Here is a 23,987-nt window from a genome sequence, read left to right as displayed (position 1 = left end):
AGCGAGCAGTATAATGAGGGAGCTAATGCCAGAGAGAACATTCTGTGGTTTTCGGTTTGCAGTGTGGGGTTGGATGTTGCTTGCTAACATCTGTCCTGCATCATCTGTTGGTTCTCAGTAAGCGCTGAAACCAGTCTCTTAGGCTGAGAGACAGCAGCTAATGTTGCATTGTCATTAGTCTGTGCTAACAACAACAAAAACATGTTTTTAGTTCAGGGAGACCGAGGCAGGAAGTGACAGTGAGGGGAAACCCTCTCCCTGCTAAAGAACATGAGCATTCATTTACCCCTCTGCTGCCTCCTCCGCCTCCCATTCTTCTTCCCTTTCTCTCTCCTCATTTGCGATTCACCATCGTGAGCGATCACAAAAAGGAAAAAAGGAACGGTGCTGTTTCCATGGTGGCAGCTGACATGGATGAAGAAAAGTGCAGTCCTGTGTCTGACAAAAACATGCGTTTGGGGAGGACTTTACTGTAATGTAAGATTAATAGACTCTATTTTTGCCATCTCTGATATTCCCCAGGACTCATCACTGTCCTCGCAGCCCCTTGCTCTATTTTTCCCCTGCTTATTTTATAGACACAGGGCTTTCTTTTATTAAATAAAGGCTGAGATGGAAATCAGTTACTTGGCGGTTTAATTATGTATGTGGTACGATGATCTTTAAATGGTCCATTCAGTTAACTACACTGATTAAAGTTGATTTAGCTGCTGTTTGATTTTAGATTGGGAGCTGAATGCGACAGCATGCACAGTGCTCCTACAGGGTGGCCCAGCTAGCAAACAGCAAGCCTAAGAACATACACGAACTGTGTATACAGCTAACGGGCTGGACTCTCCGGATGCAGTCATCCAAAGGTTCTCGATCCCCACAGGGCGAGTGAGCTTTACAGAACTTTAGCTTTAAACTACTTCAAGATTTCAAAATCTTCTATATCGGTGCCAGTTTTCTATACTCTCTCCTTGTCTACTCAGTTCACTTAGCTTTCAGTGTTAGTATTCAGCAGACTGACTACACAGAGTGGACAGCAGCATGTTCAGCGTTTGAAAACAGCATCATTGGAGGATTGTGTCAGTCACTTGGCCTCTTATTCACACTTGAAAGGTCAAACAAGTGAAGAATATCTTCATGTAGACTGAGCCTGTCCTTAAAGAAAGGGCTGCCATCAAACTTGATGTTTCAATTCAAATCAACCCATATGGAAAAGAAATAGTAAAAACTTATATGTGATTACTCATGAAAGTGGCCACTTTCTCATTACTTTCATACATCGTTCCAGTAAGTATCCAAAACATACAAGTTTCATTATATAATTTTTCAAGGGATCTTATATCTGTTTTCACTCTTATATGCTTTTCATACAAGTTTCACACAAGACAGATACAAACTTTATACGATTTATAAATATCTTTTCCATGTGGGAATTTTCACATGAAAGCAGAAAAAGCTGAAATAGAGCCTGTTTGTGATTTGCAAGGGTTGTTTTTCCTCGTCTGATTGTCTGATGTCAACACTAAAACATTAGTTACCTGCATATGTGTTGTGTATATTATTACAAATTCGACAGTGAGTACTGTAACAATACAATCAATGATAATCATGTTTACGTTTATTATCAAGATTTGACCCAAATACATTTGGGATGAAACAGAATTTCTGTTTTTTGTTTTTTTAAATGTGTGTGGACACAAGAAGTGACGCAAATCTGACTCTAATGGGATCATGTAACTGGAAGCTCATTGCAAACACGTTTACAAGCTTCTTCCAAACTTTATGAAAAGTGTTTATAGCTCACTAGTTTAAGTTTCAGTAAGGCTACTGACAGTAGCTGCTAGCGGTCTGCTAGTCCTACGAATAAAATCCTAGTGTTAATTGTTCACTTGTTTGCACCTCTTTGCAGGCATCAGTGTAGACCTGTCCACACATGCAGAGCATCAATGTGTCTCGCTGATCAAGCTAACCAAACTTTTATCCAAATATGTTTTTGTTAAATAAACAAATGAATAAATAAATAAAAAAAAACAATGACAGTTAAAATGTCAAATGTGAACAACTCTTTATAATTTAATTCTCTGTCCATAAAAGACACTTAAAAGTGATTTGTGGCATAGATACATGGAGGTTTTCTAGATATGGAGACAGCTAACGGTTCATCTGGAATATGTGGTCCATCTGTTTTGTCCGTCTCTCTCGCTAGCTGCAAAAATCCCTAATCTGCTCGGATTACAGACTTCCAAAAGTCAGAAAACAAGCAGCTGTGGAATCGGTTTGATTTATGTTTACGAGACTCACTTCATTGGTTACTAGGCAGCGCAAAGAGAGGAAGAAGACAGGGTTAGATACAGCGCTAGACGCTCTCGTCATTATGTAGGTGATCAGTGTCGCTCCCTGGTGTGTTGTCAGAAAAGTGGGTTGTAGTGATGTGAAAGCAAGGAGGGGGAGTTGCTTTGAAGAGACACAACACTACTGAGTGACAGACGGAGGGATGTCTCTGCCCGGGGGTCTCTGCTTCCAGCTGGAGCTAAGCTCAGCGACTGAAGGAGCAGAAAGCTTTGGATGTCTGCACGCTGATCTCTGCCTGATCCAGCTAGAGTAATGCAAGGTAGCAACATATTTACACTGAGAGGATCTGTTTGAACTTTGATCAATTAAATTTGTGTTTAATGGAAAAATGCTTTTATTTTTACATTTTTTTCAACACTGAAATGAAAATGTTGTTGTTGTTGTTGTTGTTTTGCTCACTTCAGAAATAACAAAATATTTAACCATCACCAGCTCACCGAGCTCGAACACACGGAGCAGTTCTAGTATTTATTTGGGAGTCGTGTTTTTGGCTCTCTTTGAGAAATGTCTGGCTCTTTCAGCTGCGAAACCTTCAGTGTGCTCAGCATCTACTTCTGGATGCTGTGTTGTTATGAGTATTATAAATGAAGTATAAATTGAGTTCATCAGAGCTTTTGAAATCTGACTCTAAATGAATCTAATGACTGCAGCAGGTCAGTGCAAGCAGGTGCAGCACATAGATCCGTGTTTCCGTGTGACTTTCACCCAAACTGAAGAACAGACTTCTTGCACAGTCTGCATCACACAGACAGCCATATGATAGTCGTAGCATTCATTCAAACGTTCTCCAAATGCTGATAGGTCCAGTTCAGTTACTCCAGTTGGTGGGGGCGGAGCCTGGCAGACATTAGTTACAGCTGCTGGTGTGAAATGGATGAATCATGAATTTTAAAAAAGACCAACCCTACAGCTGGTCTGAAGTCTGAAACCATTTATGCAGCAGGCGACTGACTCACCTGAAGCCAAGTGGCCATTAGACGAACTGCATATTTATCCCTTTTTCTTCATTACAGTTGGTCACCAGAGGACTGTGGTGCTCACTCCCAGTGGTAGCTGTTATTCTGCCCTCACTGCTACACTCCATACAGTTATGCAGATAGATAAACTCCCCGAACACTGACAGGTGTATCGTCCCTTTTATTGACGCTGCCTTCAATTATCAACAGAGTGAAACTACAAACAGAAGAAATAAGCAATATTCAGTCTATATATTCACACGATAATGCAAATCAGTTGACTGAACTAGCTAACATTGGAAAGAAAGTAAATCTGAATACAGTACACCTTTAACCATAAGAGTGCATAAATAATAGCAAATATAGTTGCATTAACTCTTGTTCAACTTAAATACTCATAAGCGATGCTTTCTGTAAAACAACGAAGAGGATGGATGTAGATGTTTATCAGAACAACATGCTGAGTCAGTCTTTTCTCAAAGTATGCTGCATTACTAACTCTACAGCTAATAACAAACAAATCTTGGCATGAAAGAACTGTAGTGACTCTTGCTGGTGGGAAGAAGAACTACACCAGCACAGCTGTTCACCACTGGGATAAAGTTCATTGACTTGGTAACTGCCCATTTTGTGTTACAATGTCATAAACCTCATGTAATGTTGGATTGGACTAAAGAGCTAGTGGAGTAGCAGCAGAGCCAGAGGGATCAGGTGTCTCGAGGTGAATGCACCCTCCCAGTACATGCTATCTTTGCATACTGGGAGTTAGGGCTGCGACTATGTGGACGTGCAGTTTAAGCTGAGACATGGAAAAGCCCTGAAACTGAAATTATAACCAGACAATCAGAAGAGAAACACAAGACAGCTCACATACAGGCTCAAACCCCACAGGTTTCATCATGTCAGTGTGCACACGCGTGTGTGCATGTGTCTGACTTCCTCTCAGACTGTGTTAGCACCTCCAGGGTCCCCTTAGCTTCATCATGTCATAACAGCTTTACAGGGGCCTTCACCATCACAGTGGTGGATGGTGGTCTCGGGTCCAGGGACTGAACACAGAGCTTCCACTCATAGTGTCAAACAGATGGTGGACGTGAGGACAGCAAGCGTGCTGATTGGCCAAGCCAGCAGGGCAGTTTCTGAAACAGAGCCTGAGCAGCGCGGTGAGCTGGTTGTGTCTGTGCATGTGAATGTGGGGGATTTTTCACTGGGAGACTGCCAAGATTTGTCCATCCTACGTGTTGCTGTGCCAGTATACAAACAAATGTATTGTCCATTAGAGTCGTTCTGTTTTTAGCTCTATGACTGAGACCCAAAGCTACCGGGATTTACAGAGAATATCTCAAATCGTGGGGTTTAAGACATTTATCGTCACAACGGACTGTAAATGTCTTTCCAGACTGGCAGCTAATAATCATGGATCTCTCCATGACAGTTCAGCAGTACTGCAACCTCTGACACACGTTGAGCTCTTGCACTGTAGAGGATGTAGTTTTGTCTCTGTGGTATTTACTACATTTCCGCTATAATAAATCCAACTGCTGTCTGATCACTATTACAAATGGAAGCACCTGACCCAGTATGCATAGATGGAGGTGGTGAATCAAACACAGTCCAAAGTGTTTCTGTTTTTTAAAACCATGTACTTGAGCGAGAACACAGCAGATGTGATGTGCAGAGTAGACGAAGCCTTGACTTCATGTTTAAATCAGGACAAGGCTTTCTTTCATGTATCAACCCTGACTGCAGAAAGCTGTGGAGTCCACACACACTGGTGTTGAATGTGACATCTGTTGTGCTACTAGGCCAAAGGCAGTTGTGATGCACTGGAAGCTGGTGTGTTTGCAGCAGTTTGATCTGGCATTTTCCTCGTGTCTCTTCTCCTGGCTGTGGACAGCGAGAAGAGACACGAGGCAGAAATGTCAGGTGAAAAATTGTGTGATTATGTGGATGGCTTCCACGGTTCAAGTCTGACAACTATCAGACCCCATCAGGGTTTGGGGAGGTGATGGGGCTGCTGACAGAAACTCCTAATGAATCACTCTGTTTGTACAGTGCGTCTAACAGAGGTACTACATGGATGACTTGACATCTCCTGCTTTTCATTTCTCAGTCATTATGAAATCCTGGTTTCATGATGCTGCTTATGGTTTTTCTGAATAATCAGAGTTAACACTAGGGATGGGTATCGTTTAGGTTTCATCCGATACCGGTGCCAAATCGGTACTTTTGAAATGGTGCCGGTGCTTAAACGGTGCTCAAACCGGTGCTTAAAGAATGGAGAACACAAAATTGGTCCAAAAACCTCTCATGTTCAGCTGTTTTTTGTAAAAAGATAACAATGTTAGCCTTTTCTGCAGCTATGGGGCATATATGGTATCACTCTTGGCTGGAAGCAGTGCTTAAACAATGGAATAAACACAAACTTTGTCCAAAAACCTCTCATGTTTAACTGTTTTCCACTTTTTCTTTGGTCATTTTAGCCTTTTTGGCCAGGGTGAAGGGAGTATCTGCCATCAAACAAGAAGACAGCCGCATGTAGCTATGATGATGTTTGCTAGTTCACCTTACATGCATTAATGTAATAACGTGGTTAGCCTACTCAACGTAAATTACACTCGAACAACATTAAGCTTCTCACGCAGAGAAGAACGGCTGCTGCTGCATCATCATCCTCATCATTCTGCTACACTGGCAGGGCTAGGGGCCAGGACTCTATTCTTCGGGTTTTTGGGGGATGTTGCATAACAGGCAACCCACCTGCAGTAGATGTGCTCGGTGTGAGGTCTCGCAGCAAGCTATCAAATACGGCGCATTTTTCGGCTTTAAAAAACCCCGCTATGCGTCGCCAGGTGTTTCATCGGATTCGAGGTGTTACCTCCTTTGACAGTATCACAGTATCAGCTTAAAGCACTTGTTGCTGCTGAGTTTGCATCTTTTGCTGTGAAGTACAGCCAGACTTTGACCGCTTCGCCTTGGGCATTTTTAATCTGTAGCTCTGCTCTAACAGAACGTACGTACCTGGCCCCGCCTACTATCCTCGGAAACGTAAAGTGATTGGCTAGAAGTGTATCACAGCTCAGGAAAAAAAAGCACCGAAATAAAGCACCGAAATGTGCGCTGCTTTTCGGTCTGGTTACTACCGTTTATGTCAGAACCGGTGCCATCATGGCACCGGACACCGGTACCCATCCCTAGTTAACACTACATCATAAAATAATAAAATAAAGTCTTTCCTGAAGGAGACAGTTCTTCCTCTGAGTGGCAGATAGGGAACCAAGCCTAACGTGATGCAGCAGTGATATGAAAGCATTCAGCTCAGACACAATAAAATAACACAAAATCAGCGCCTGAGCAACATGAAGGTCTCATCTTTTTCCAAGCCACTTGTTGATATTCAGTAAGAACAAACGGCTGCATATATATTGTAAGGGGAGAGAAAGATATGCTTGAGATTTCAGTCATGCTTAAAGCAATGCCAAAGGTTATTGCTGTGCTAGTTGCCCTTGGAGACCAAGATGCTCAATTCAGTCTGCAGAATAAATCCACTGGACAAACTGAGCAAACAACACAGTGATGATGTTTTGTTTTTTTTGTTAGTGTGTTAAAAACACCAAATCAGCTTCAGAGGCACCTTTGAGATTCATCGTGTTTAGGCCAAGAGTGCATTCAATCATAGAGACCATGTTAGAGTTCACTGATACAACAGCTCTGGTCCTTTAGTAGAACTGATGGATGTTTCCTTTTTGAGGGGAATTTTTCAATGCAGGAGATTAAAAAAAGGCCATATTTCTAATTTGTTTTTCATACAGTGTTCTGTAGTAGAGCCCTCCTGATTAACTGGACTGGTAAACTGGTAAAATAAAATCTAAATAATCTATCGATCCATTTTCTCACACTTATCCAACATGATGGCAGAAAAGGAGCCACTGTCCCCCCATTCTCTCTTCACACATAATGAAGAATGTTTCATACTTAATGTTTTTTAATTGATCAGCACAAGAATTAGACAAAAAATATAATTAGACAAAGATAACCCGAGGAAAATCAAAATCCAGCTTAAGTGAAAAGTTATTCAAACTACTTTATTAAGGGAACAGCTTTGAAAAACTGCATGTTGTATTTACTTGGGTTCTTTTTTTACTTTGTCTAATTTTATAATGTGTTTAATGAACTGAAACATCGACGTGTGACTGTAAGGAAGAGGACTGCCTTACTATTATTTATATTATAATCTGTATAGCACTTTAGAGAACACCTTGCACTTTATTAAAGGCACCTTATCAAGCACTTCATTTAGCATCGCACTTTCAGCATGGATTTGCACAGTTAAACATTTGCACACAAGAAGTTTAATTGAATATTTACTGGGAATTTCAAAATCAGTTGCTAGCCTTGTTTCAGATCCTGCACAGCTGCTCTTCATCTAGGAACGTGGTGGTGTCTGTGAGGAGAAAGGAATGGTGATTGAGAGAACATAAGCTTTTACCAGTAAGGAAACCTGTGTTCTCTCCAAGGTGTTTGGGCAAATGTTTCCCCGGGGTCCAGACACCATTTAAAGGTTCCGGGAGAGACCATGGGTTAAGGGAGTGTGGGGAATCCTTTGTGCTTGGGTTTTTGGGGTTTTATAATATTGGGTTTGGTGTAGGATTAAAGTCTATAATATTTATTAAATGTGAAATGTATGTATTTATTTATTTATTCAAATTGGTATATTGTATACTGTGGTGGAAGGTTGGGATTTAAGAATTCACCTGTGAGTGGAATAATGGTTTAGTCTGTGACAGCTGAAGGTATTTAAGGCTGCCAGCTCTCATTAGAGAGGGTTGATTGTGCTGTGAAGAAGCTCAAGAGTGAATTGTTTTTAAGGAGAGCTGTATGGCAAATAAATATAAGTTTGTTCCACTAAAATTGTCCCGTTTCTCACTGTAAATCCAGCTGCTAAGGGCTGCCTTGTTATAGTGACAAATAAGCAAATAGTTTTTGTCAGCAGTATTGGTGGACATACTTTTTCTACTGTCAAATCTACAGTCTCTACCCCATGTGCACGTGACGTGGCAGCCGTACATGAAGGTCACAGGTCGTAGCTCCTCAGCAGCCGTTATCACTGTGTCTGAAAAACTCTCTGAAGAAGCATGCCACACAAATGGAGCTCGTCCTCTGGCTAAATTAGATCTGCATTGTTCTGAAATCGACTGAACAGTGTGTGTGTGTGTGTGTGTGTGTGTGTGTGTGTGATGCTCCCTGTGCTGGCTTTAAACAGCGACTCATAGAAGCACAGGACTTCTTCATCATGCAGAGTGCATGTGCTGCAATCACATGATAAGTTAGCACTTTTGCATTTTTAACACCTACCATAAATAACCTTGTGAGGCTGTGTGTAAACAGGGGCATCAGTGCTACACCAGCATGTGAGTGTGAGTTCAGGTCCAGCTGCTGTACTGTGACGTGATCCAGCTTTTAAAGGCTGCTGTATGCTACATCCTTTCTCTACAGACGTGAACACATCAGAATTACATCCCAGCATGAGACAGAACTAGTCATTAGTTGGCGCAGCATCCACACAGCTACAGGAAACAGCTCAGGCTGCTCGTTTCAGCCAATGTCATGATAAGACAGAGATGGAGACAGCAGGGAAGGTGAAATAAAGACATCATAAAAGAAACACAGGAAAAAAGAATGAATTTTGAAGTAGTGAATTTTTCCATTTTTCTGTTTAATGTACACAAAGAAGCGACTACAAAACAAACAAAACAAACAAACACTGTGAAAATTTAAAAGAGCTTCCACAGGAGCTCTGACCTATCGGGGCATGCAAACTGGAGCTATGGTGGCATCCTGTGGTGCTGGCAAAGGATTGTTTGGTCCTGCTGGTTAGCATGTTACAGTGCATGCCACATATGCTCCATCAGATTCAAATCTGCATTTTCAAAGCTGGGTCAACACCTTGGCGGGGTGCAGTGTCTTGCAGGCACAGGCTGCTACCATGGGTTGGTGCCTGTCTTTGGTAGGGTTAAATGTAAAAATAATATCTACACGTACAGCAGTAGTCTTAGATTTCTAGCAATACATTGCATTCTAATAACGTGATCAGTATTTGTCATGTTGCCTGTTGTGGTTGTGGCTGATAAGCACACTTGTAAACCCTGTAAACCAGCGGTCCCCAACCTTTTTTGCGCCACAGACCGGTTTATGTCTAACAATATTTTCATAGACCGGCCTTTCAGGTGTCGCAGATAAATATAACAAAATAAAACCAGTACCGGTACCAAAAAATTTATTCATAACACACAGGAAAAGACCCAGGGAAACAGAGTTAATGATAAAAATGATTAAAAAAATAACGCTAAAAACCGATAAAAACCTAAAACCCATGAATTTCACACCTGAGCATCAACTCTCGCACGGCCCAGTACTGGTCCGTAGCCCGGGGGTTGGAGACCGCTGCTCTAAACCACAAAAACAAACTTTTTACTCATTCAGCTCTCAAAAACTACGCTTATATTTTGTATTCAAACCGTGCATGACGTGAAAACCCGTCTCAGTTGTTTAGATCTTGCATTTTGGAATCCTTCAAACAGTTTGGACAGACTCAGCCACGGCCCTCGAGAGGGAGCATTATTCTTCTGAATGATGTTTATTTTTGCAGCAGGTATCAGAATTTGATTGCATCCAGATTGAGTCCGATGATTTGCTTAATTTCTTAGCAAAATCAGAGTAAAATCCTTCACATGCAGTGCACTGTACTGCAGAGATTTATTGTGTTAGTTCAGAAGTGACATCCCACTGCAGCAATGGCGTCTTGTTTACCTTCGCCTACAGCTTGGATCAGTCTGTAGTAGAGGAAAAATAAACTCATAGCCCAATGTCAGAGGTGGGAACTGAACAGCCTTGTTATATTGCCTCTGTCAAACTTTTTACAGCACTTTCTGCATATCTATCTACATATACTATATAATCAACAATCTCAAAATACATATAAACTGAGTAATCCACAGTACATGGTGTTTAGTGATACCGACTTATCCCCACACACTGTGCTGAGGCTTTAACTTTGTGCCATTGAAAGTGTATGAACAAAAACACTTACAGGGTAGTAAAGATACATAAAGAGAGGCACTTGAGTGAATGCACACACACAGTTCAGGATCACAGTAACCCAAATAGTGGCAATGATATTTATGAGAGCGTGTGAGTCATGCAATCCAAAACAAGGCAGAGTGTGAAACGACTTCTTTAGAGCACAGTAGGTAGAGCACACCAGTGGAGGGACTGTGGGAGGATGGTGGAGAAGCAGCATACCAGGCTGTAAATCTGCTCCATCTAGCTCTTAGAGAGGGTTGAGCATGTCTTCTTCCACAGCAGCTCAATGTCTGGATTTGAGCTCAGGAAGCTGTTTCCATTAAGGATTTGCAAAATATGTCAAAAACATGAAGTAAAATAGCTTGGGAAATTATCGATGTTACTTTAATAACATGCAGACTCCCTCTGGGAAAATGAATAGATTGCTAATGCCAAACTGATGTCAATGATATTTTTATCGTAGATCTATAGATTTAGACTTTACCACTGTGCAACAAATTTCTATCTGCTCAAGGATGTCCAGTAAGGTACGCTACCAGTGAATGAGTTAAGAACAAGTCTGCAACTGGGTGCCAGTTAACCTATTATAGCATAGCAATTTACTATTGACCTTTCAAATAATACTGCATCTTACAGGGTTTGATAAGGTATGGCATTTTCCCAGTTGCCATACGTCACATCTTACTCCAAAGACGATTGCTTAGCACTAACATAAGTGACAGAAATAAGGCCAAAGTCAGTCGATCTATAATTAAGATGATCATTTTTTATAACGTGTTGCTAATAGACATGCCCAGATGTATTAGAGATCAGGGTTTGAACATCCTACAGCAGAATAGCCTTTTTAATTTGCCCTGTAAGCTTTGAGCTATTGGCTCTAGACTAATATAGTAACAGCAGCTAAACTATGAGGTCAGAATGAAGTATGTTTTTGAGAGCGGGTGTGTAACTCAATATGCAAAACCAAATGAAGAGATTCCCCGTCACCTTTCTCCACTGGGTTTGAAGTCTACTGGACCTTTCTTGCTTTACTAGACTGGATCTGCATTCCCAGATTGAGTCTCCGCTCTTCAAAATGATGCAAATGTAATAAACCTGTTGTAGTTTGTCCCTTTCTCATGAGAACACTTAATGAAGGATTTTGGTGTCAAATCTATCCTAAATAGTATAGGAAGCCATGGTTGAAATGAAATGTAATGGCGATAATGTGTTTTTCTCTATTTTGTCTTCTTTCTCTTAGTTTATTGCCTTCGTGTCTTTGTTCTTCATCCTGGTTTCCATTACCACCTTCTGTTTGGAGACTCATGAGGCTTTCAACAAAATCATCAACAAGACTGATGTGGCGCGAGACAGCAACGTGACCGACTCAGGTCCACAGTATGAGATCGAAACGGATCCTGCTCTTACGTATGTGGAAGGTGTTTGTGTCTTCTGGTTCACCATTGAGTTCCTGGTGCGTGTGACCTTCTGCCCAGTCAAGTTGGAGTTTTTTAAGAGTCTTCTTAACATCATCGACTTCGTGGCTATCTTGCCTTTCTACTTGGAGGTTGGGCTGAGCGGCCTTTCTTCAAAGGCTGCCAAGGATGTGTTGGGTTTCCTCAGGGTGGTTCGTTTTGTTCGTATTCTGCGTATCTTCAAGTTAACACGACACTTTGTGGGACTTAGAGTACTGGGCCACACGTTACGGGCTAGCACCAATGAATTCCTGCTGCTCATCATCTTCCTGGCATTGGGAGTGTTAATTTTTGCCACAATGATATACTATGCCGAAAGAATCGGCGCCAAGCCCAATGATCCCACGGCTACCCTCCACACTAAGTTCAAGAACATCCCCATCGGCTTCTGGTGGGCCGTGGTAACCATGACAACACTGGGATATGGTGATATGTATCCAGAGACCTGGTCAGGTATGGTCGTGGGCGCATTATGTGCTTTAGCTGGTGTGCTGACGATAGCCATGCCTGTGCCCGTTATCGTCAATAACTTTGGGATGTACTATTCTCTGGCTATGGCCAAGCAGAAGTTACCCAAAAAGAGGAAGAAACATATCCCTCAAGCAGTGCAGGGAGGGTCCCCCACCTACTGCAAAGCTGATCTCAACACCACCTGCAACAGTACTCAAGGTGACCTGTGCCACGTCAAAGGGAGCAGGGTACTAGAACGCAACCGTTCAGGTAAGACCATATGTTTAGACAAAGGTCATATGGAAAACAGAACTAAGACGCTTTGTTTAACAGTTAATTCAGATTACACTGAAGGGGGTTGTTTATGTAGTGACAATGAAGAGAATTCATGAGGGACTTCCTTTCAGTTAGAAAGCCGTGGCCATCTGACAGATTCTACTGATTTCCCCATGTGACCCATAAGCTCCAAAGCAGTTTCCCTACAGATGACTGAGCTGTTTTTACAGCACCAATGCCAAAGGTACAGAGAGTGGGAGATAAGCATTCAGACTCCTTGTTTCCAAGTGTTTCTTCCTGTAAGGATTGCTCATTTGGTGCTCAGACCGTAGGTGGCTGTTTTTCCCTCCAGTACCATATCAGTAATTGACTCTGACACATCTGATATTGATGGAAATTAATGTTGACCTCTGTATACTCGCTTTCTTTCAATTCTAATACAGACATTCCTCAGGGTTGGTGCTCCCTACTATCTGTTTATTAAGTCCCTGAAACTTACATTTAATAACCGCAGAATATTTCATGATTCATTGACTGGATGCACAAACAGAATCATTCTGCCGTAGTCACCTCTCGGATTTTCTCAAAGGTCATTTAGAATTTAAGGCTGCAAAGATACTTTCCTCTCATGTGTCCTTTAGATAGGACATATAGATACCAGCTTTGTACTGAGTCTGATAGTTCATACAACCCCCAACCCTATGACATCAGAATATGTTGTTGTTTTAACTGTTGTTGGTAATGGCACACATATTTCTTTTCCAAATCATACAACTTGTTCTGAACAATTACATATTTTTGCAGTTTTTTAAATCAAACAATCACAGTGTAATCAAAGTACAGAATTGTAGCTTTTAATTCAAAGAGTTTTACAATAATGTTTGCATTTACTGTTTATGAATCACAGCCATAGTTCCCATTGTCAGAGGCTCAAAGTAATTGGACAAACTAACATAATTTTAAATGAAAGGATTCAAAACAGTCCTTTCAAGTCTGGAGCCCATGGATCTCATTACATGTATATTTCCGCCACTGAGATGCTCTGCTAGGTCTTTATTTAATTGCCACTCGTTTGTAAGTTGTGCCTTCAGTTTTTGGTTTTGCTTTTTTGGGGGAGGGGCTCCTTGCACTGATGTCTCTTTGGATCAAATATAGAGAATTCACCTGTCCAGGTAACATATATGCGAGTTAATTCATTGGAGCCATGAAGGTGCATCTGAAATTAAGACTATGTCAAACAATTGACTCTAATTCCTGAACAGATAATACAGTTTTTGCACCCGTTCAGTTAAAGTCTGCACCAATCACGTCTTCACTGTTTGATTTAAAATCTAATACGTTTGAGGGCACAGATGTATAAATCTGTGTAGCTATGGTAATTGCTAATGCTCCACACTGGTGTTATTTAATCTTGATACTTTTTCATCTTCACCATCCCCCCCAAAAATTGATATGATTCTCCTGCAAAGGGAAACACTGCTATACCAAGGACCTCCACTGTCATCCACAAACTATTAGAACCACGTAAATGTACCAGCCCTTCAATTTTATTACATATTTAATCATAAAAATTGACATGGCCAATTGTGAAACTGTCAGTACGTGTCTTTAGTCCCCAAAGAGGAGCTCTATGACTGCCAGAGCATGTAGTTACACGTTAAGAAGAATGTATTAGCCTGATCTCCTTCCTAATAATGGATGGAAAATGTCACTCAAATACACAGTCATAGCTCTTTTATATAGACAAGGCAAAAACGACATCAGGTTTTGGCTCTATGAATTATGCTGTTTGGCAGGGTTTTCCTTTTTGGGTAAGAATGGAAACATCAGTCTCACCTGTATCTTTTCACAAGGTTAAAGTAAAAACAGATTTCTTGAAATCTTTGAAATCCACAGAGTGTCGTTATTCCATGGATTCAGATCGTAGTTTCTTTCTGTTGAAGGCAGACGTGAGGATTGTAGTTTCATTGCTTGGTAACTTCTTCTGTTGTCATGTCTATGAGGGAAAAGTACCACAAAATCATCAGCTTGGTGTAAATTGCATGAATGAACAAAAGCAAATATGGATGTGCAAATGGATTTTTCTCTCAGTTCTGTCTGTAGACTGCAGCGGGGGCAGCGACCTCACCATGTCTCCTGAGGAGAGGGTTCCCATGCGTAGGTCCAGCACCCGAGAACAGGACCGCCGGAGTGGGGGGACCTGTTTCCTGCTTGCTGCCAGTGATTACACCTGCCCTGCAGACGGAGGGATACGAAAGACAGGTAGTTTAACTGATATGTAAAATTTCACTTTTTTAATGTCATTTAATTCAACATCGAATTAGAACATTGTGATGTGATTTTATAAAGTATTCTAAAAAGCATGCAGATCTGTTGTTTATTGGGAAATCATTGTCAAATCCACGCTTGCTGTTGTGCACTGCTACTGATTAGTTGCTTGAATCATCAGTCATCATTAGTAAAGTTCAGTTTCCTGGAACCACCGGTCTGAATAAACCGCCTATCATTTTAGAAGGTACTATTAAAATCACAGATACTTGTCCAAATGCTCATCAGCTGATCCATGTTCTTAGTGAGTGGCACACCAACATCCCAGGAAGGGAGGAGGCTTTATGTTCAGCCCTAGTCAGCTCAGGTAACGTAACCTGTTGACGTGCTGTCGCGACTCTCCACAGACACACTGCATAACATTTTTGGCCTTTCTAAGGGGCAAACGCATCCCGGCAGCTGACTCAGAACTGTTGCTTTCTTCACAATTTATTCCTGTTTTCTGGTTGCCTGGAAACAGTTGAATACATTTCTGACCCAGTGTCTTTAGTCAACTCATAAACATATTTATAGGGTAGGGTATAAATCACCAATGGATATCAGTCTTATAGCTCTGGCTACCGTTCTTACAAATCCTGTACTGGCTGAGCCCTACCAAACATCATCATCAGAGGATCTGCAGGAAAGAGACGAGGTTTTAGTTTCTGTTTGTAACTCTTGGCCATAAAGCTAATATTTATTTCTAAAGACTGAAGCTAGCTAGGAAGAGAAGCTTACATTATCAGCTCCTGTTAGAATTGATAAATACACTATTTATCAGTTTCTTAAACTTTTTCCCTTGTACCTTTGGTTTTTACATTATTTAGCAAACCATCAGTTCCAATAAAGCAGTTCTTTAAATTTGAGTTTGCAGAAAAATGAAGAAGTCACTTTCCCAAATATTATGAGTTGGAAATAGCTCTGATTGCATGACTGAAATAATGTTTTTCATAAAACTACAGGAATAAAATTCATCTTTATTTGCTGTCAGACTTGCCCTCCTGAATTGCATAGCACATTTCACCTTGTGCCAGTACATTGTGAAAAGGTCAGACTCAGAAAGGGCTTGCTAACACTTTGACCCAGCCTAAAGGTTATTGTTAAGTTTGCACCTGCTGAATTTCCTAAAAGTGTTGTTGCTGTTCTGTATGATATCAAAGGCAGAAAAGGTCAGGAAACTAGTGATGGGATTTCCGGCTCTTTTTAGAGAACCGGCTCTTTCGGCTCGGCTCATTAAAAAGAGCCGGCTCGTTCGCCCCCTGAACCGGCTCTTCAGGTTGTTTTGTTGCTTTAATTAATTTATTATTAACAATAATATGAAATTATGCACAAAAGTAATTACTAATGTAAAAAAAAGAGTGGTTTTATTTATACATGTTTACATATACCAATATGCGGTGGCCCCTAGAGACAAAGCACGTACAAACTCCAAAACACATTTCTAGCGTTAACTGAACTTCCAAAACAGAGCTGCCTACATCACTTAAATTACACAATTGAACGCAATGTGTTTGTGTATTTATACACAGGCACTCATATATATTCAAATAATTTAAAAAATGTTCATTTACCTGTTACTACCACACGCCAAATCCGGTCGTTGGTACTTGCTGGCTTGTGTAGCCACTAGGTAACAAAAGCTCAACACTGCCCCCTAGCATCCTGGAGCACCTCTGTTGTGTTTTGTACGTGTTTTGAGTTTTTATGTGCTTTGTCTGTAGGGGCCACCGTAAATATACTTTTATTTATTCACTCCACATAAAATGTAATAAATAAATCATATAATACAAAAACCAACTAGTCACAGTTCAACTTTTAACTATTTAAATTTTCAGCTTTTTCCTTTTAAACAAATTTCAAGTGAAACAACACAAAACACTGCAAACCACAACACAATTAAATATAAATTAAAATATGAAAACAAAAAGAAGATGCATATTCTCTGTCATATGGACCTGCATGAATAAACTTTCTGAATCCTTTATCATCCACAGCTGAAAATAGTTGTGGATACAATACCTTTCTGATGGGAGGTTGTTGTCCCTGGCTCTCTTTCTCTCTCTCTCCCTCCCGCTCTGTTCCTGTGCTACTGCGAGTTTAACTATCGCCCCTCCCTCCTCTGCCCAGCAAAGCACAAGGCTCGCGTGCGGAGTGAAGCGAAAAAAGTGCGAGAGAGAGAGTGAGAGAGAGAGAGAAAGAAAAAAAAAACCCACGGCTCGCGATAAGGAGCCGGCTCGCCTCGTTCACGTCAAAGATCTGGCTCTAAGAGCCATTTCATTCGCGACCGACACATCACTACAGGAAACAAAGCACATAAATCAAGCAGCTCGCAGAGCAGAGATTAGTTCAGACTGCAGTTTTTTTGATAGATGCAGATTATCTCTGCTAAATAGAGAACATACCAAAATGTCATTTGGATGCTATGTGAAACATATGTCATTCAGATTGCTTCTTCTATTTACCTGCAGAGACATGAATCTTGTGTTAATCTGCAAAGTAAAGTGGAAGTGTTAAGCCTTGGCTAACTGCCTTGTATGGGAAGGTAGCTGCATCTCCAGGAGCCTAGCTGAATATCCGGCTCCTAATGTTATTGCTGTAAAGCCACCTAGCACTCATTGGATGGCAGGCAAATCAGTGCTTCTGTTCCACTGATTATTTTGCTAAAGCACCCATTATACAAGAATTCTAATGAATGCAAATCATTCATTAGGCTTGCTAACAGAGCCTTATTTTTCATTGCATTAAGCAAAAGAAACAACAACAACAACAAAAAACAACTGCTGATGGCTTTGAGGTGATTACTGGAGTAGTCTAACAGGTTAACCTGTCCACATCTTCAGCGACAGCGCATCATGATTTTCAGTGAAGTCAGGTGAGCAGCTGTCCCTTTTATCCATCATGGTTGCAGTTGCCGCCACACTGACGGTAATGCATAAAACATGGGTTCCTTTCTTGTTCCCGCTACCTGTTGGCTCAGACCCAGGCTCTCTTTTGTTCTGCTCGCTTGGCTCATTCTGAAAGAGCCCCAGTTTAATTTGCACCCATGCTCTCAGTGAATCAAATGGTGGTGTATGCAGAGTGGTAATGAGGCAACATTTCCATTTGCTGTTCCTCATCAGCCGATTGGCATGCTCCATCACTGCGCTGGCTGCTGTGGCTTGTTTGGTTATTTTGAACCCAATGCAGATTTACTGATGTGCATCACATGCAGCATTTTCAGAAGTTTGAGCTGTTGTTGTTAAGATGATTGAATTACGGTGTGTCGATTATCATCATCATCAGTATGTGTCTGGATTCATACACACACAGTAACATTTGATACATAATCTAAGACACATGCATGTTGTTCATTTTAAGCTACATATTGTGGCTCAATATATGAATTGGTGGTTTATATGTGCACTTGTTAACTTTAACCGTTCCTTGGAAATTTTATCCATTTCTAATGGGAGAAAATACTAATGATGCTGTCACTGGTGCCACAACATGAACGACTTTTTTTTTTTCTTCAGCCCTAAAGTTAAAGAATTATAATATCTCTCATTTAGCTAAAACTCTGACAGAGTTCACAGAGGTATTTCTCAGGGGTGGAGCTTGCTGTGCAAGTTACAGAAATACAATTACGAAGGAGCTCCGCTGGCTTGCAAAGTTCAAAGAACTTCAAGATACATACAGCTTCAAATGGCAACACATATAATAGATATGCTACTTACTAATTACCTAGCTAACTACAGGGTAGCACGACTGCTCTATTATTAGTTTAAGTTTTCATTACAAGCACCAAGAAACAGAAACACTGTCTACAATATAAACAAAATCAAAAGCTGACTCTTCCGTCCCATATCAACTTTTCATTAAGTAACTAAGCACCACTTTTTCAGAGGAAAGATTGTCAGTAAAGTGAAAGAGAAATGAAGTAGATTCCCAGCATCAGAGGACTGACTACAAATCCCACGAATGTTCCTGTTGTGCGTCCAACACTGGCCTGATCACTGACCTCAGACTCCCTAACCAAAGATAGCTGTGCAGCTTCTTTCTTCAACTTAGTTTCACCAAAGCTGCCATCTGTGACGTCGTGCAGCTATGAGGGGCATCTCTGATGAAATTATGGACATGTCGCTGCCGCTGATAGAGAGGAGCAGCCACACGCCAGTAGAAACAGATAACCTTTACCATGACTAATTCACTTGTTCACTGACCATCCACGAGTTAGCAAACCTGTGGTCCAAGATGCTGCAGAACAAATCACAGAGCTTTCTTTTCTGTATCAAGATCTGCAGATGTGGGTCAAAGCAGGAACAAGTTCATTAAAGCAGAATGTTTTCTTAAGAATCTACTTAAAGGAATATTGATCTTTTTAAATGACAGCATTTCGTACTGTTGAAATTCAATATTTCATCTTAAAAGTTTTAAATAAATAGCACAGCTGGCCAAACAGCAAACACAAGTGAGATTCAACTCTGACATGCTAAACTGCTGGCATTGTTACATTTTTGGACCCTAAAGAGAAAAACATGAATACTGTGCATGGTGGGGCTTTAAAGTCTTCCACTTTTTCATCGCTCAATTTTAAAACATTTAGACGATTTGATGTGGCATAGAGATTCTCTTGCCATCTGAAAATATAATATTATTGGGCAATAAATTGATATAGTAGTGCATTGTTCAACAATAAAAGTAGCCTTTTTTTCAACATCTGCTGTGACGACAAGGCTACCAGTAACTCCCTGCTAGCATAGCATGAATGCAGCATAAAGAACAGCTCGGGTTTAAAATGTCGCCACACAAACTTATTTTGTTTCAGAGTAGGCAAAGATTTAAATAAAGAGAATTTAATTTAATTATGCATCGATTTACTGCAGGAACTAAAGATGTGAACAGCTATCGGTGTATCCAGTGTTGTTTGTATTTGTTGTAGATGTAATGGATTTCATATTTCAGTTACTTCAGCAACAATATAGATAGTTTGCACTTAAAGCAATCTTAAGAAGCACTTTTGAGCCAGTCAGGTTGTTTCTTCCTCTCAAGCAGCTCCAGGCCTAAGAATTTCAATATGCTTTATGGCCAGTGTCATGAAATGTGCTGTACATGCACTCACCATACAGTATGCTACTGTTGCTATGTCTCACTCCTGTCTCCTGTCTTGTCTCGGTTCACTCGGCTGGCTCGGATTTGGATCGTTGCCTGCCTGCCTGCCTGCCTGCCTGCCTGTGTGTGTTCATGTCCTGTTCCTGCACAACCACCTCCACCACCACCACCACCACCTTTGTCGCCCCCCTCATCTGAAGGCTATGAGAAATCCCGGAGCTTAAACAACATAGCGGGCATGACTGGCATGGCTGGTAACACTCTGAGGCTGTCTCCTGTGACCTCGCCCTATGGATCGCCCTGCCCGCTACGCCGCTCTCGCTCCCCTATCCCTTCCATCCTGTGAGATGTCCACCTCTGGACCGCTTTGACCCCAACCAACCCATATCCGTTCCACTAACAAACCACATCCCTCTGGCATCAAATCCGAACTCTGTTTAGTTCTTGTGACTAGTGGAGAAGTACTCCACCATCGTAGCCAAGAATCGTGTAAATGTCTCGAGTAACCTGAGCAAGTTCTGCGCTTTTCCTTCGAGGTACATCTGCTTAGCTCACATTCATCTCCTGATGTACCTTTTAGCTCGATATTATCATAATGTGAGTCTTGCAATAAAAAAACTGTTACTGGTGGCTTCAGAGGTAGCAGCCATAACGTGTAATAAAGGACATTTAATAATCAGGGATATTAGATGTTGTTATATTTAGATACCTTGAAATAGATGTGCTTCCAGAAAAAGAAAGAGAGATGTCACTTTGTTTTAACCTCACACAAACTGTGACTTTGTTGATGGTAAACTGTGTTATAATTGGGTTGGAGTTGGAGAGGAGGGGCAAGTCGCTTTTCACCCGCTGTTGGGCCTGCTCATGTTTTTGCATGGATCATCCTGTAACCATCGTCTTCAAGCAGCGTGCACAGAGGAGGGGAGGAGAGCTCGAGGATCTGTAGAACAGACTTGGAGTTGTTTCTAGAAAATGTTGTTATGTTGGGATTTAGGCGAGGGAGGGCGTACCCGACTCGTACCATGTCTCATTTTGCCATTGGCTTCAGCAACAATCCACGAGGAGACTGAAAACACAGAAGCCCAGCTGGGCGTTGCTTTCTGCTCATTTGCTGCTATTTCTGAATAACTTTCTCCTCCTCTGTGTCTAATTTTCTTTTTCCTCTGACGTAGTGCCACCAAATCTGTTGTGTTTCTGGTTGTTTACTCACAGATAACTGCAAAGAGGTTGTCTTTACTGGTTTTACACAAGCAGAGAGCAGCGTTCTATCTTAATGGCTTGAAGAAAGGCACCGCCATAGTGGAAAGGTAAAGGAATGAGGGTGCGGTGCCATCTCACCCTTTTCTTGGCTATTTTTCAGTGTGTGTGTGTGTGTGTGTGGGGGGGGGGGGGCATAGACAGGTAGCATTTTATTCATGAGACAATGTCCACAAAAAATAAATAGATGTACGTCCCCAGACTACACAGTTGAAATTGAAGCTAATCAGTCTTTTTGACAATGACAGGCATAAACTGCCTCTGCGTACCAACAGGTGTGGGGAAGCAGACGTAACCATGCAGCAGTGTGCCTCGCCCATCACTACAGTGTGTCTATAGAAGTAGCAGGAGGTTGCTAAGCAACTGGCTCACAACTAGATGCATCTTCCACGTAGCTCGGCAAAAAGTCAAACTATCAGAAAGAGGAGCTTGTCTTTGTCTTTGCACCTAGTTATTGATTCACGCCTTACATGAACGACCCCAGCACACAGACGAGCCTTTAGAAATAAAATTTTGTACTGTTTTGATTTTTGTGCATATATTTTTAAACAGACAGCGTGTGCATGGTGAGATCTGATGCATTTCTTTCATCCAGACATGTGTTTATATTTTATTTAGACAATTCATTTCCTATTTGAATAACAGTGGGATAAATTGTCATCAGTATGAGGACCTATTGCAGTGGGAAGACCTCATTTGGAGCCATAAGGCCACGCCTACAGGACAATAAGGATGAGGACGCACCCGAGAGCCACTGACTGACAGGCTGTCGGTGAGCAGACTGGACGACTCACAAAAAATTCTTATTTTGAAAAGGAGAGGAAAGCAAACTGGGCTCGTCCTTAAAAGAGACTATCTAGTGTGTAGATTCTGCTCCTGTAAATACAAAACAACACAGCACATCTGGGCCATGTGGCTCTGTCCACACATCTGTCTTTTGATATAGCGAGTCAGGTACGAGGCGGCTCGCTGCTACGTTGCGCCGTTGACACTCTGAGTCGATCATATTTCTTGCTGTGATATCCCTCCTTGCAATAAATGTATTGAGACGCATCACTCGAGGCACTTTGTGTTCAAAACAAGGAGTGTGTTCATATATGAAATTCCACACCGAGTATATACAGTGTAGAGAGGCAACGTTGAACAAATGTGACATTACGATCATCTCTGCTTTTGTTTCTCTCTGTAATTTCAGTAGGTTAATTGCTGCTGTGTGTAACTGTGTGTGTGCGTGCGTGTGTGCGTGTCCTAACAATCCAGGGTAAGGTCTATAGCTTGAAAGGCCCGGTCAGAGAAGACCAGCGAGTGGACTCGATGCTGTCACTCTTGTACATTTAGCACAAACAGAAATGAGACAGAGCTCCCCTGTGATGCAGTGCCGTTGTAGAAGTCCCCTCTCTACCCTGCGTTAGTGCTGCAGACGTTCATCTCTATACAAACCAAATTGTTCTGACCAGACTATTCCTCATGACTCCTGGTGGCTAACAAAAATAACTTGATTCTTCCAGATCTTTCCCCTTGTGGGGGTGAAGCAAACGTGTAGCAGAAGTTTGCCAAGTTATACAGCGGGACTTCTAGAATGGCTACATCTGCACCGTAGCAATCCCACATACCCACACAATCAGATTGGATTCGCAATAAGCACCCGAAAAACAAAAGCACCGATCCACACTGTGATTTCAGGAGCCTGTTAAAACAGGAAGGTGAAGGAAAACGAGTGAAAAAGCAGCTGGAGAAGCTGCCAGGCGAGATCTGAAAGTGGCACAACCGGCACAGTTGTAGGCTAGCTGTTCCAGTGTCGCCCTGAACCCACCATCCTCCTCATGTAGTACACACGCTGCTTCACTCTTTGAATTGACAAAGGGGTACCGTTCTTCGTGTATTTCTAGGATGATGTTATAACTTGAAAAAAAAGGTGTTTATTTTTTTGAAACCAGAACATGTATTTTTGTGTCTTACTGTGGAGTACTTTGCTCTTTCCTGTAAAGTCCTGGTAGTCTGATGCTGTGCTTCTACATCGTGTCCTCCAACTGTCAGGCTTTTGATCCAAGTTCATGTTTCGTATGTTTTACTGTGAGCATAATTCTAGTTTTTGTAATTCTGTATTTGTGGAGCCTTTTGTTGGCAAGTGCATGCTGAAAAGAAAAATCATTATGTCAAATTGTAAAAAAAAATAAAATAAGATGACATATTGTATATCACGTTCAAAACAATGTGTATAGAGTAAAGGTAAATACTATGTGAGAGACTCACATAAACTATTTATCTTTTAACAGATGGTCTCTGTCTTTGCTTAATTTCACCTATTTTCTTCTTGGTTGTCAGAAAAACACAAATGTGTGTTTAACCTTCACGCACACCACACAAACCCTCACTTTTCATATAGGAGTCAATCGTCTCCACTTTTCTAAATAGAAAATCGACTTATTTCTTTTGATAATGCTTAACTTCACCTATTAAACCACCTTCAAACTTTCCCCTTTACATTAGTGACTCAGGTCTCTGCGCACAGAAAAAAAAAAAATCTAACCTGAATTGAAATTAAAATTAAAACTTTAACAATCCTGTTCCACAGTGTGAGTCAGTGACTGGCTGCTCCTGTATGGGATCAGAACGATGCCGCCTTATCCCACAGTCCAGCCAATGATGCGATTCACATTCGTATATACGCAGCTAATCAACGTGGTTGACAGGCTCTGACAGCGTCCTCATGTGCCGGAGTTTTAGCGAGCAAAGCGGCTGATGTGGAGTGAAGCCAGGTTAATGACAACGT

General features: G+C 41.4%; 1 protein-coding gene across 4 annotated transcripts in view; it reads left to right on the top strand.

The window, feature by feature from the left end:
* kcnc2 (potassium voltage-gated channel, Shaw-related subfamily, member 2) overlaps positions 1–21,231 on the top strand; it is a 119,541-nt gene extending 98,310 nt beyond the window's left edge. Inside the window, exons 2-6 of one of the 4 annotated variants that reach the window (XM_085376684.1) lie at positions 11,623–12,556; positions 14,654–14,827; positions 17,220–17,225; positions 19,186–19,188; positions 20,158–20,303. In XM_085376684.1, coding sequence (XP_085232810.1) covers positions 11,623–12,556; positions 14,654–14,827; positions 17,220–17,225; positions 19,186–19,188; positions 20,158–20,303 — 1,263 coding nt within the window. Of the gene's footprint in view, positions 1–11,622; positions 12,557–14,653; positions 14,828–15,197; positions 15,210–17,219; positions 17,226–19,185; positions 19,189–20,157; positions 20,304–21,169 lie in introns of those variants that run through there. The other 3 variants (XM_085376683.1, XM_085376685.1, XM_085376681.1) reach the window with 3 other exon arrangements.
* The last annotated feature ends 2,756 nt before the right edge of the window (positions 21,232–23,987 follow it).

Source organism: Diplotaxodon limnothrissa, linkage group LG17, assembly GCF_057381915.1.
Source record: "Diplotaxodon limnothrissa isolate DT_005_m linkage group LG17, D_limnothrissa_male_GT1.1, whole genome shotgun sequence".
In the NCBI taxonomy this organism is placed as follows: Eukaryota; Metazoa; Chordata; class Actinopteri; order Cichliformes; family Cichlidae; genus Diplotaxodon; species Diplotaxodon limnothrissa.
The sequence above is the reverse complement of the archived record's forward strand: the minus strand, read 5'-3'. Positions and strand labels throughout refer to the sequence as shown.